We start from the raw sequence: 14,811 nt of genomic DNA, 5'->3' as shown, positions 1-14,811 counted from the left end.
GATAATAAAAAATAAATAAAGAATTGTTTTTAATTCACCCATTGTCTATTGGAAATGATCTGATTGTTTTTCTAGTATACAATTACATAGTATTAGTACAACTATTACGTGGAACTCGAAGAATCCATTTCGTCTTCAGATTCCTTCGTCTCTTGCGATCTGAAATTATTGAATATTTTCGTCGGGTAGCGGTAGTGCTTTCCAAAGGATGATTCTGCGTACTTCTTGAACCTTTTGTATTCAGCTTCTTCCTTCTCCCACTCGTTTTTATCGACGAAAGGAAACACGTATTTCCTCATCCACGGAGGGACGAATTCGTCCATGTAGAAGAAGCGACGTCGCCACACCCTGTGTGTATCGCAGTAATTGCCACCATTGCCTCCGAACCAAAGCGGTAAACTATAAAATAAAAAATATTTTTTCTATTGCAAATATTTAATTTTCTGCACGAAATTGTGACGAACACTGACCCAATAAAGAGGATGTTTCTAGAAATTATGACCTGTTGTTTTATGCGTTGACACAATACCTACGTATTTAATGTGTAATTTCTGTTACTACTTGTGAGATAAGGATACTCTTTTATTCCAGAGTCCCAGTACACATCCCTGATTCTCGCTCGTTTAATATGCCTAGATCCCGTTCAATACAAAATGTCCAGTCTGTTTCGGATAAAAATTACAATAAAAAATTATGTAAGACGCAAAACCGCGGCATAAATATTCGACTACATAATATTTACTTTTAAATATGCTAAGCAGACTGACGGAGATGGAATCGCTAGGGCGACGAGCAAATGGGCTACCGCCGCCCATAGACAATGGTACATTAAGAGATTTTCATTATTTTTTGAACCTCCAATGGGCCAACAACCTTGGGAACTAATATGTTATGTCCCTTATGCCTGTCAAACCGGAACACAACAATACATGCTGTTAGTAGTAAGTAGTAGTAGTTCATAATATATTATGAAGATTATGTGCTAAGAGTTAGGCGTAGTAGGATTATCACCAAGAGGATCGGAGTAGTGTCATTGTTATGTCATTTAAGTAAGAAACTTTTTGTGTTTATAAAATTTTGATTTAAAGATTTAGAAGAAAGGCAATTATTAAAATTCTATGATGCCTTTTTAACTCTAACCAGTAAGAAATTTTCGTCACAGTTATCCAATAGCCAACGGATTACAGGATATACTCGTTAATATAATTTGATAGTATTTTGCGAGTTAGTTACATAATTTTAATACTTACAGACTCAGATGTCTAAGACCCCATCGATAGGCGTTTGTGTAAAAATAGGCCGAAATCGGATTGAGATGCGGGTATGGCTTTGCACTCGATAACCCGGCTGCTAGAGCCACAACAGTCAGACCAACTTGATATCCATCGATCATAACCACCAAGCCTTCGTTAAGATTTTCCTTCGTTGGTAAGTTAACTTTCAAAGACACCTCTGTAAAATTTAATATGGATCGTTATTACTTTTGTCTTACGATACTGTATAAATAGTGTTAAGTGTTATTGTGGGTTATAAGTCTTGAGAATTGACGAAAAAATATTGATGTATAGCTGTGAGTGCGGTGTGACATAATAATGCAAGAAATGATTAAGAACTGATAAAAGAGAGTTGAATCTATGAGAGTAACGTAAGCCGTCGACACCAAATAAGCGATATCAGGAGATAGATGATAAGTTTTGCCTTATAATCTAAACAAAGGAAACTGGCGGTGTTTCCCAAGTAGCGGAAATGTCATTTAAAAGGAACGCACAAAATGCATAGACTGAAGTATATAAATAATATTATAAGCTAATTTATAATAGTGTTCGTGTCAAAAGTTAAATATAAACCTGTAGTCGGAATTGAGAGATCGAGTCCAAGTCTAGGTCGCCAAAAGAAGGTACCAGGAATGGCGCACTGTAAATTTATAAAAAATATAAAAATTAAAACAGCAACCGAGTCACTGATATAGTAAAGTTCAATAAGGACTAAGTTTACAGTTAAAATAATTACTAACCTTTACTATGGGAAAAGCCATGATTAACACTAACCAGAACATTTTTTCATCCATTTTTGTAGAAGTTTTTATTAGGAGCGCGTGCTCGTTCGATGCAATATCTCGAGCCTCTGCGACGATTCATATTGACAAAATCATCTCACATCGAATGTTATGAACACAATAAATTCCAAAGGCCAGGATATCGATGTAAAACAAATCTAAGTCATAATGTACAACAAGCTATGTTGAGTACTTATCTAAATTGTTGCATATTAATTGTGGATTCGTGTTAGTAAGAAAAAAACGTAACTCGTTCTTATTATTGCTAAATACCGAAACAGAGTTAGGTAAATGTGTTATAAGTATTTTTCACTTATCTTGGGCCACTTACACCGTTTAAAGATAGAAATAGACCTTTTAGCTTCTAATTCAAATTGTACTCCTAGGTATAACATTGCAATGTGCGACATTAAACTATACATATATACCCAGTGGCGGCCTTAGGGGTGGCGAACAGGGCAATCGCCCGGGGCCTCGCGCTTAAGGAGCCTCGCCTCGCGTAAAATAAATAAAAAAATAGTTTTTTACTACATTTTTATTTATTTAAAAGACTTTTGATTTTGTTCCTGATTTTATGTATGAAGGAAACGATGACATTATCTCGGTGCTGAAATACATAATAGAAAACAAATAATAATGTAAACTGAAGTTTACCCCACTATCGAAATAGTTCTGAGGAATAGTTCTGTTTCTGAGTGGCTGTGCCCGTATAGAGATACTGACCACGCTGGAAGAGAGGTCTATAAATTTGCAATATCTTATGGCCTCTCCCAGCTCGTCCACGAACCCACTCGTATTCCAGATATCGTGGGCCACACTGAGTATTGCCTAGACCTTCTGCTGACAACCGATCCCGAAAGATATTCGGTTTCCGTTTCACCACTACTCAGGATATCGGATCATTGTGTGGTAAAATCTGTGTCTTGACACCAGTTTGGTTGATGCTCGTAAAAGCAAAGCATTGGATCTTCATTCTAAGAAGAAAACATACAACGCAGCTACTAAATATTGTAAAAAAGCGAAAAGAAAAACACATCTTGACCACATTAGCCGTATAGGGGGAAAGTTAGCTTCTTTTCTATAGATCAGTTCTCGGATCGTGCGGACGTGTGCATTGTGCTAGTGCTAGTTTTCCCTCAGGCAGCAAAGCTTTCTGGAGCCTCGCCAAGTCGGTTGAGAAAAACTTCTGTCGCTCTTCGCTGCCTCCTCTTCGCAAACCTGACGGATCCCTGGCCCACACCGCTAAGGAGAAAGCAAATTTATTTGCCAATCTCTTCGCGGAGTATTCTCGTCTGGACAGCAATGGCAAGCGTCCAACTCAGTTACCTCCGTTTGGTCCTAAAATGAACGCCGTTAAGATACACCAAAAAGAGGTACTCAAATGTTTGCGAAACCTGGACGTTAATAAGGCCAGTGGTCCTGATGGCATTCCACCAGTGGTACTGAAGTGTTGTGCTCCTGAGTTGTCTCCTGTTTTGACTCGTCTATACCAACTTTCTCTGGAAACTGGCAAGGTTCCGAGATCCTGGAAGCTTGCTAATGTTCAGCCCATTCCCAAAAAAGGAAGCCGTGATGACCAGCCAATTAAAGTCCCGTCGCGATCACCTCTATAATCTGTAAGATTATGGAGCGTATTTAAATAATCGTCTTCTGTCATATCTTGAAGAAAACGAGCTCCTTAGTGATAACCAATATGGTTTTCGCAAAGGACGCTCGACCGGAGATATGCTAATTTATGCCACCCACCTTTGGAACTTTCGTTCTTCCTATCTAATGGCAATCAATGCTGGGGTCTGTTAGGGATGTATAGGGATCTGTTATCTCTGCTACCTTGTTTCTGCTGCACATAAACGATCTAACACCCGGTATTATTAGCTACGCCGATGACAGCACTGTAGTTGAGAGGTGCATGTCCAACCCGCGAGCCAGTTGAGATGAAATACGGTCCTTGAGAGAGTCCATGATTGAACGGGTAAACGTGACTTTGCAGTGGGTGTCTGATTGGGGTGACGCCAATCCTGTCCATTTCAACCCTTCTAAAACACAAGCGTGTCTTTTCTCCGCAAAAAAAGAGTAACTTCGATTTAACATCCACCTTCGAAGGTGTATCCTTACCGATCACAGACCATCTAGGGCTTTTAGGTATTACCATCACCTCTAACCTCAACTTTGGCCAACAAATCGAGCCTATGGCACAAGCGGCATCAAGGATAATTTCAATCCTTTCAAAAACTCGGTGATACTTCAGCTCTGAACAGCTGCTTAATCTTTACACTGCACAAGTTCGATCATGCATGGAGTACTGCAGTCATCTCTTGGACGGTGCAGCCAAATATCATCTGGAAGCTTTGGACTCAATTGACCGAAGAGCCCGTAGGTTAATTTACGACGAAAAGCTCTCAAATAGCAGACAGCACACCCTTGAGCATCGTCGCCGAGTGGCCAGCTTTAAGAGTAGAGTGAACAGGTTTCTTTTGGATGGGCGTGTACCACCTTCGTCTTCATCTATACTTTCCATCAGGTGAGATGGAAGACAAACGCCTATTTCATATAAATATGTAAAAAAAAAAAATCATTGCCTCTACACCTGTTACGGTTGCGTCTGCTGAAAGGAGTTTTTCGACTTAAAATTTTTAAAACATATTTAAGAAATTCAATGACACAAGATCGACTTTCAGCTCTTGCTATTTTGTCAATCGAAAATGACGTAGCTGATTAGTTAGATTGTTGTGCTCTTTAACTTTAGCATTTCTTACCAAACAAAACGATTACCTATCAAACAACCAGACCTACTTTCGCATCACATAGGTAGGTACTTTTTCGTAGGACAAAGTGCCTCGCAAAGACCTATCGCCCTGAGCCTCGCAATGGGTAAGGTCGCCGCTGTATATACCTACCTATTATGGAAGCATATTTTCAGCTCACTATCCTCAGACAGTTTTGTAGAACAGTCAGCGTCTAAAATTTAATTAAAGACGCTCAGGATATTCAAATAAATAGACGCAACCAAGACGCAACCAAAAAGTCAATAATATCGGTAGAAACAAAGTTTCCTTATTAGTCAAGGCAATAAAGCCTAAAATCCCTAACAAATTCTTAACACGGTGAAATTTTGTGGGTTTGTTTAGGAAGGTAAAATAACTTACCGTGTGATTTTGCAGCGTCGTGGGATGAACGGAAAGAGTTGAAATAGGGTGAAAAGCGGTTTTTGTTAAAACCATAGTTAAAAAAAAACAGTAACACGCTGCAAATTTGCAATTATCATGTTTATAGCATTTTGTAACATCTATTAAATTTGCAGCGTTTTGCAACATACGGAACATTTTTTATTATTGAAAAACATTAATATTTGTAAATGACAGGAAGTTAATAGCTAAGTATAAAGATAACATCGTCATTCACTCTAAACCTGGATGTGCAACGATCATTTCGATTCGGGATCACGAAGGTTTATTGGATTAATGGTATCTCAATAGGCTCCCTGATAAAGCAAAATAACGCGATCGAATTGATGAAACAGCAGCAGCGATAATTTTGGGGGACATTCTGACCAAAGTATACGATACAGATTACTACCCAAGCCCCGACAAATTTTTGGATACAGCCGAAAATACGTTCCACATACTTTGCAGTTTTTTTTACAACAAAATTATATTAAAAAAACAAAAATAACTGTACTGTGACAAGTACATAAAACAGTGTACAGCGTTTTACATTGCGTCATATCTGCAACGAAACCTCGGTCATTCACGTCATCCTTACAAATTGGCTTGTCTGCCTTTCTTCATTCAAAGTATGGATCAAAAACTCTCATCCAAGTGTTGTTGTCATTAGGCTTCTGTGCTTGTCTGCCGGTGTTACATCCCAAAGAAGATTTAAAAAAAAGATTCGTGCAATTCGTCGCAGACAATGCAGATGTAAATATTGCCACTTTAGATGGTCATGGGACTTTTCACTCTATGGGTATGATCTAGAGCTTGACGCCGCAACCAACCTCGACCTTTTCTCGGGACATTTTCAGAGTTACTGGAGTCTACAGTAGAACTTTTCATAAACAGCCTCAGAAGAAAGGACTTCAGGAGATAATAGTAGAAGCGGTTAACATTGATGATCTTATCACTCCTACGAAAGCTGATGTTCTTTGGATGTATGGAAAAACATAAAATATTCCGCAGATTTGTTGGTGGAACGGATTCATGTAGAAACTTACGTGCAAAAGATCTTATGTCACATCTGAAATCTCAGTTTTGCCTTTCATCAACGCTCCTCCAAGTGACTGGAATACCGTTTACGCAACTTTAATATCTGCTGCAGAAAGAGCGAGAAAATGGGGACAAAAATCCTGCCCGTTGGCATTTGATCAACCGCTGTACAAAAAGGCTCGTGAAATACTAGCATTTTCATCTGGACTGCTGTTGGAGAATGTAATCGTTCGTCTTGGAAGTTTCCATTTGCTCACGTCATTTTTTTGATGCATTGTGTACATCATGGGTTACAGTGGACTGAAGGAAATTCTCTCTCTCATTTATGCGAGTTTCTGTGGAAAAGATGTTATCAGGTCATGCTTACGCTAGAGCAATCCGAGGTCACTTACTCACCCAGTTAGCTTTAGGTCAGATAATTTTACAACAAATTGATTTTTCCGATGATGAGCAGATGGAAATCGATGATTTGTTGGAACAACTTGACAGTGAAACCGTTGAACATCGATTTGAGCAGCAGATGTTTAATGAAATTATTCAACGAGTACAAAGTAAATTGCAGACGGTGTCAGAAAATGGACCGACAGCAGCTTTGTGGATCCAGTACTTTCGAATGGTGGTTTTAGTGATGCAGTTTATCGAGGCGGAACGGACCGGCAATTGGAAGCTACATTTGTCAACCATTGCGAAAATGCTACCGTTTTTTCATGCAGCTGACCATTCCAACTATGCATTATGTGCGCATTTGTATCTGCTCGATATGAATCAAATGGAAACAAAAATGGGCTTCCGTGACAACAACAACGACAACACATAAGAAAAATTATATATTATAGACATGAACGGCTTCCCAAAGATGAAAACCTATTTAGGAAATCTAGTATTATTTACATGCCATTCTTTTATCTATCGTTGCAACGCAATTATCTATCAGTTATATCAATAACAAGTGCAATATTAAAGCAAGTTAGTAGCAGTATTAATAGCGCTTCATGCTTAAATATGTCTACATATCTCATTATTGACACCACAAAACATCGAATTATATTTTTAAAGAAGGAAGGTGTCTCCGTAACAGATATTTCAAATGAACTGGGTATATCCGTAGGTGTCGCTTTATAGTTAGGGAGGCGAATAGGGGAATTTTTGTTGAGCGTGGCAGTTTAAGATATGAGAGATACCTTAGTCCTAATAGAACAGCCTTGTAAAGTATTTACTTCTATATGTAGTGACGCGCGCCTAGGATAGACGATCAGATTAGTAAAAAAATCGATAGTCTGAAATAAGAGCGCGTCAAATTAAGATATTGGGGGTTGATTTTAGGGTTTAAAGACTAAATTTAACTAAACTGACGATAAGTCCTTGACGCCGCCGAGTTATAGGGTCGCCAACTTTAAAAAAAAAAAACTTAATCGGGCATTCTTGAGCGCGATTTTTTTATTTTGAAGAATATAATCTAAAACTACTAAAAATACAAAATCTGCCGGTTTACGTATGACCGGAAATGTGGGGGAGCCATTTCGTCTTCCTAAGAACGCGTTGCGGCATATAAGTCGCGAACGTTACATTTTACAAAAAAAAAGTTTAAATAAACAAAAACCGTAATTTTATTTTACACAAAAAATGTCTCTGCTCTTATATATTCTGGGCAATGAGAATGACACTGAGGACAGCAATGACGAAACACTGGATTCAGGTAAATTTTTGTACTTCTATAATATTCTTTCAACAAAATTACTGAATAGAAATAATTGTTACGGATGTTGCAGGCACTCAGCAGTAAAGAATTGCGGATGAGGAGCCACAATATGAAAGTTCCAGTGAAGAAGAAGAAGATTAATTGTATTGAGCAAAAATTTAAAGATCATACATAACAATACAATTGTTCGAGCCAATTAAAACCAAGGAGGTTTAATGCCATGCCATGTATAACATTCATTACGGCGAGACGTCATTTTTAGAAGAAAAAAGATTGCGCTTGAAGATTTGAACGTAAAACAATAATAAAAATTATTATACAAAAAATATTATATCTCATAATTAAATTCATTATTCAAAAGCAAGATATTCTTCTCATTTCTCCATCTTTAATCATTGGCGCGATCATTTGGTGACCCCGACGTGATTCTTCACCGAACAATCCACCTAACGGAATACCTATCGAAAAAAGAAGCCAAGACTATTCGCCCTCCAGGACATCGCCAGCATACAGCTGCAGCCATAAATGCGAGGAAAATACGTCTTCAATTCTTCATAAATAAATCCTTTCTTAATTCGGTTTGTGTGAAAACGGTTAACGAGAATATTTTAATCAACTCACATTTCAAATAACTATTGTACAAATTACAGAAATAAACATCTATAAGTCCGGAATTCGTTGTAAAATCGTGGCGCGTGTAGCAGAATCTCGCTCCTACGTACAATTGCAACCGTGTTGTCAGAGACCGGCCGGCTGCGAAACCGATTCGTAACGGGATTCACGTAAAGTACACATTCAATAATTATTTTTGTTAACAAACAATAATTAATTGTGCGTTGTTTTCGCCTTTAAAATGAGTAAGTTAAAGGATCTTGGTAAACAAAGAGCAACTATTAGAGGTAGATTACCTCTTTTTGATAAATATTTAACACCATTAATGGAATGTAAAGAACTTAATGCGGTGCAAAAAAATGCATCCCATAATCCAAATAAGGGTCGTAATAGCTTAATGAAGTTGCCTCCTTTAAAAATACCTCCTTTTAGTAGTAATTCAAACCAGTGGATTTCCTTTAGGGATACATGTATCTCACTTATTCATACAAATGATTTGATAGACGATATAAACAAATTTCATTATTTAAAATCGTACTTAGACGGATCTGCTGGTTCTGTCATATCTTCTATTAATGTGTCTTAGAATAACTATTCAATCGCATGGAATGTTTTATGTCAAAAACGGTATGACAACAAGCGTCTCTTAATAAATGAATCATCAAAAAGTCAATCAAAAAATCACCTTGCCATACTTTACCGACAGTTCCCAATGCCCGCCATACCACTGCAAAGTGAAGGAAAGGAAAAGTGCTGCCATACTTGAAATACATATTTAATTAACACCTTTTTAAAATACGACTGTAAAACACGTAAATTCATTTTTTACATCATGGCATAACTATATTCTCGTCATATGAATGCAATTGTGCGTAAAAAAAATTATTACAGATAGTTAATATGGGGCTGTCGGACTTGAGCTAAAAGGTGAAAAAGATAAAACAAAATTGAATGATTTGTACCAGTATGGCATTTGGATTTTTCAAAATTATACGATACAATGTGACCATTATTATATTTGCCATACTTGTAGCAGAGGAAAAAAGTGGCGCCATACTTGAAAAACCTAATTTTTCGATACGTTTTCAAGGAACAAGACATAAAATCATTGTTACAGTATGGCATCATTGTATTCGGTTCATTTGGATAAAATTCAACCTAAAAAAACCCATACTATAACTATGGGGCGGAAGACTGAAAAGTCGAGGAAGATATGACAAAAAAAAATCGGAACGAATAACAAGTAACAGTATGACATATAATAATAATTTCTAAACATGAAAAAAACAACTATGCTTTGGGAAAGTTACACCGTACTTATGGTGAAGTGCCAAAGTGGTGCCATACTCGAAAAAATAGTTTTCGGATTTTATTTTGTGTTAAAAAATATGCCTACACCATGACCAGTAGGGCTGGAGCTGCCACACTCGCTCTAATATGCTGACAACTTATATAATTTTGAAACCTGTTTTTCGAAACAGCCCACCTGTAATATCGTGAAGGGTACGCGTAAAAAAAAATTATAAGCAATATCAATATAAATGCAGTTTAATTCAAAAGATTTAGAAAAATGCATAGAATTCAAACGTAATCTGAACTTCAATCCCCGGCATCTTCGAATTCGTTTTCTTCGTCCTCATCACTGTTTACTGCATCAGTATCTGTAAATTGTTTGTTCACATTAGCGCAATACACGATGGCAAATTGTCAACATAAAATTACTTTCCTCAATTTTTACCTTCGTCTTCATATTTCTCTTCTTCATCGTTTGCTGTGCTTATAACGATCTCGCTTATGGTGCCAGGCATGGCGTCGCCGTCGAACCAATGTAAATCATAGTGGCCTGGGTCGACTAGCTTCCACCCGTAATCCTCTGGGCTTAGTGCAGATCAGTTATTTGAGTTGAGCATTACACCAGATAGTGCTAATGTACAACACCCTCAACTATTGTTGACGCAATTCGACTTTGCACGATGGAAGTAAAGAAGCGACAAAGTTCTTCACATTTTTCATGAACTCCTGCCCGGTGTGGGCCATGCTGTATGACTTCATGAAGAGATGAAATTTCATTTCATTTACCTCATCAATTTTTCTTTGGTTGTACAGTCTAAAAATATATACCCAATGTTTAACTCGTTAATTATAACAATTGATATTTGTAATTAATTTGCTGTCAGTAGTACAAATACTTTACCTGCAAACAAATGCCTCCAGTTCAGTAAAGCTCTCAATCGTACATCTCAGTCAGTTTCACGATGTGAGGGAAGTTTTTTAGAAACGGCTATAAGTACGCCTCCACCAGTCTTTTTATGATTATATAGTAAAGAAGAATATCGGTCACGTCTGTAAACAAGATATCTGTCGTCTATAACTTCTGAATCAAAAATGTCATCATTAAGCCAAGTCTCAGTTAAAAATATAATATCAAAATCATTGTTTAGAATTTGTTGACGTATTTCGTTCGTGCTAGATCTTAATCCTCTTACATTTTGATAGTAACAATTGATTGAATCGAATTTTGAATAAAATCAATATAAACTGACATGCAAATCATAATAAATAATTAATATTTATCAAAATAAGTAATTGTAAATAATGACTAGATGTAAAATTTAATCTAATTTAATAATTTCAAATATCCAGATTTCTAATAAACTTGTATTCCGAGGTTTTATTCTTTAGCATAAATACTTGTCCCTGTTTAACCCAAACAAATCTGTAATTAAGTGTCTTCGCTTTAAGTCGAGCTGCGGCATTTAAAGCTTTCTGGTTTGGGGAGAGATGTTCTACTACATAAATTGGCTTATGATCGCCCCCTAATCCTGCATGACTTGAGTTGTGTTTATCATTTTTAACTGCATTTTTATTAAATTTTATTGTAGCCGCTAAGAACTCGTCACGAATTCTAGGACAACTGAATTTTACTAAGATAGATCTTGGTCTTGTGCTAGTTTTTTCTATTTTAGCGATACGGGTACAGAGATGGATATCAGATTCATTTAAGTTGAATTTAATTACATTTGAAATCTGTTTAACCACGGTGATTAAGTTTTCATTCCTATGCTCAGGAAGACACTGAATTTCTAAGTTTCTTGCCTGGGATTGTTGCCCTATTTGAGAAAGTCTAGCATTAAGAACATTTTCAGTGCGCAAGATTTTGTTATCCGCTTCTAGCTGATTAATAGATTTAATGTTATTTTGCATTTCAGTCTTAATTTTTTCATGTTGCTGTTCCATAAAGGAAATTGAGGTGGTTACATCGGTTAGTTTGTCGGATATTTCCTTTAATTTAAATTCGAACTGAGAAATAATACTTGATTTAAAAACTTCGAGTAGATTCATGAGCTCCTCTCTAACGACCTTGCGACCTCGGCCAATGTCAGATTGATTTCATGAAGAGTTGGAATTTCACTTCAATTATCTAATCAATTTTTCGTTGGTTGTACAGTTTAAAAATATATACCCAATGTTTAATTCGTTAATTGTAACAATTGATATTTGTAATTAATTTGCTGTCAGTAGTACAAATACTTTTCCTGCAAACAAATGCCTCCATTTCAGTAAAGCTCTCTTCTCTTTTTTCAAAGATCTTTAGAAAAGCATCCTGATACATGTCTAATTTTCGAAAAATTTCCAGAGATCTCTTCTTTCCTTTTCGATAAAAACAAGGAGTGAAGTCACAACCTGTTAAAGCGTGAAGGCCCGGTAAGGCACTACACATTTTGTCACCCATCGTGAATTTTGCTTATATTTATCAATCGCCGCGCGTTTCCTGTAAATAATTACTAACATTAACAATATGAACTATTAACTTGAACGTCCTATGAAAACTTTTGCACATGTCGAGATGAACATACGATAATATCACTTTCAATCATTCAAACTCAAACTGGGTTTTCATAGTAGCTGTGACTTGATTACAATATATTCCTCCAATTTATTTTATCGAAATTAGGTGAATACCTGTGTCGAAATCCATCCAGATGCTTAACAAATTGCATATATTCGCAAGCATAATGACAAGCACGTCGGTATCGGAGCTTCTAATAACAACATCCGACGGGGATTCGATGTGGCATAAGTGATAAATATTTTTTGCATCTGCTTCCTCGTGCCCTGGACAAGACAGATCATCCTCGATTGTTCTGGTAACATTGGTCAAAATTGACGAGCACCACTTTTCTGGCTATTATTTTTGCTGCAGCGTCGCTTGTCCAATGTTGAATTATAAAATTCACTAAAGTCGTTTTGAACTTATCGTTTCTTAATTCTTTTCTCAAATTACTTGACCGAATTTGCTCACTGCCATTTAAGGAATCATGAGAGAAACTATTTCTCAAAACGTAGTCCGTCTCCTTGATCGACGGCTGTCGGTACTAATCGAATATAACATCTATTCTTTTGGGCAGAATTGACTATTGATAAATATTTCAACGCTCTGTTCCCCAAAAGTTGTTAGAAACTTGTTTCATTGTGTGGAAGATTGCAAGCCCATCGTAAACTATCACGTCTATTGCACCTGCTTCTGCATGGTTGTCAACTGTACGCTCCAGTGCTTTTGTTAAAACTGCCTTATCCGTCTTATGGATACTTCCGTCAAAATGGCACATGAACTATTAATGTTTTTTTACAGCAGTTTAATATTCGCCTATTCGACGCTACACTCTAAAGTCGGTAAGTTATTCTGATGCCTTGGCTATGTCAACTTTTTCTTTCATCGAAATAGCTTTTTGCAAGACATCACCAGTTCTCTTAATGGATAGTACAAAATTTGCAACTTCTTGTAGAGCGGACTCGCCAGTCCAAATGTTATACGATAAACTCTCCTGAAGGCCCGTATTGAAAGGGTTTACTCGAAGATTCAGCCCATTGATGAAATTTGTTACTTGAGCCTGACCTTTTCTTATGCGATTCGCATTCAAGTCGTTAGTAATATCTGGCTCACTTGATAAGCCTACTTGATCAAGCAGAAAACTACACACCCCACTTCTGATGGCATAATTAACAGTCCACCTGAAAAGAAACGATAATTACGAAATATTATAACAAAATATAAGCTCATCGCGCTACCAGTTGGGAACACTATTTTGTCGACATATTTTATTCATCTTAAATTATTAAAAAATGTAAGCTCGCATTGGCAAAATGCTTATTTTCTTAATACTTTTTTTGTATTCATCAAAATTTAAATATTGTGTACAAGACTGAATAACTATACACACCTGAGACGTGCTTGTATTGAATTTGTAGAATGACTTATTCCAGTTAACGTTCGGCCAGCGTCTGCATTTATTGTCTGTTCGGTAACTAAATCGATGGGCTGCCTGGAAAAAAAGTTATCCGTCCTTTTTATACCAAAATAACCAGCAGCTAGGTCCTCCGAAAGCCTAGGATGGGTGTCTTCCACTTTCATCAAATTATCGTGATAACGGAGTAGCCAACGGGCATAGTTCATGTGATTCAACGGAAACAACTAATTGTTCATTTTCGGTAGAACGTATTTGAACAGGAAAAAGTCGCCTGTACTAATGCTCCTGCTCAGCATCATATAGTTCTGTGCGATTTTGCCGTGTTGGCCTGTGAATGACTTCTCTTTGAAACATTGATATTTCACAATTATTTCGCGTAATTCAGCATTGTCAATAGCGCCGTCCGTCAATCCGTGGGACTGTAAATTGCGCAAGTACGTTGTCACATTTTCGTCAATTTCGATATCTTCGCTCGTCATGAAAAATTTGAAATGTTCCATGTTAAGAGCTAGAGATACTAGAACGTGCAGTCTCTTAGCTCTATTAAAAATTTTTGCTGACAGAAATCCTCCGACCGATCCGGCCGCTAACAATCCGCTATCAACCATTACGGTAGTCAATCCACAACTCGATATGAAAGTCCCAACTGCCTTTAAGAAAGACATTTGAATATGAAACGGCCCTAGATGGATAAACAGTCGAGTGAATTCTTCCCTTTGCATAGAACTGCACTTGTAACGCCATTTTAGCAATAGAGAGGTCATAAGTAACTTGTATATATGTTTGGCTACATTCGTCAGCTATCCTGATTGCTCGTTTCGTCGTTTCCACAACTACAGCTATCTTGGTAGGAGAAGCATTAATTGTTGGCAAGTAAGAAATTATTTGTCGTTCATTATTTTCGTATTGTAGTCAACCCACATTGGAGTTGTTATATTTCTGACGTGAGAAATCAACCACGCAGCGTCTATCATTTTAATTTCTTTCAAATTA

General features: G+C 37.0%; 2 protein-coding genes across 2 annotated transcripts; both read right to left on the bottom strand.

The window, feature by feature from the left end:
- Nucleotides 1–104: 104 nt before the first annotated feature.
- Nucleotides 105–2,068, bottom strand: LOC124543418. The gene is made up of 4 exons (XM_047121636.1): nucleotides 2,015–2,068; nucleotides 1,848–1,914; nucleotides 1,251–1,452; nucleotides 105–399 (listed from the first exon to the last, which is right to left on the bottom strand). The coding sequence occupies exons 1-4, from the start codon at nucleotides 2,066–2,068 to the stop codon at nucleotides 105–107; spliced, it is 618 nt and encodes a 205-aa protein (XP_046977592.1).
- A 10,659-nt stretch (nucleotides 2,069–12,727) lies between these two features.
- Nucleotides 12,728–14,610, bottom strand: LOC124543218. The gene is made up of 2 exons (XM_047121346.1): nucleotides 13,792–14,610; nucleotides 12,728–13,582 (listed from the first exon to the last, which is right to left on the bottom strand). Exons 1-2 carry the CDS (start codon nucleotides 14,022–14,024, stop codon nucleotides 13,249–13,251), a joined length of 567 nt encoding a protein of 188 aa, XP_046977302.1. The 5' UTR covers nucleotides 14,025–14,610; the 3' UTR covers nucleotides 12,728–13,248.
- Nucleotides 14,611–14,811: the final 201 nt, after the last annotated feature.

Source organism: Vanessa cardui, chromosome Z (genome assembly GCF_905220365.1).
Source record: "Vanessa cardui chromosome Z, ilVanCard2.1, whole genome shotgun sequence".
NCBI lineage: Eukaryota > Metazoa > Arthropoda > Insecta > Lepidoptera > Nymphalidae > Vanessa > Vanessa cardui.
The sequence above is the reverse complement of the archived record's forward strand: the minus strand, read 5'-3'. Positions and strand labels throughout refer to the sequence as shown.

Coding starts and splice junctions, on each gene's coding strand:
- LOC124543418 (XM_047121636.1), bottom strand. CDS start 2,068: ATGGATGAAAAAATGTTCTGGTTAGTGTTAATCATGGCTTTTCCCATA. Junction 1,915..2,014: donor TGGCTTTTCCCATAGTAAAG/GTTAGTAATTAT, acceptor ATAAATTTACAG/TGCGCCATTCCTGGTACCTT. Junction 1,453..1,847: donor TCTCTCAATTCCGACTACAG/GTTTATATTTAA, acceptor TAAATTTTACAG/AGGTGTCTTTGAAAGTTAAC.
- LOC124543218 (XM_047121346.1), bottom strand. CDS start 14,024: ATGAACTATGCCCGTTGGCTACTCCGTTATCACGATAATTTGATGAAA. Junction 13,583..13,791: donor TCAATACAAGCACGTCTCAG/GTGTGTATAGTT, acceptor GTTTCTTTTCAG/GTGGACTGTTAATTATGCCA.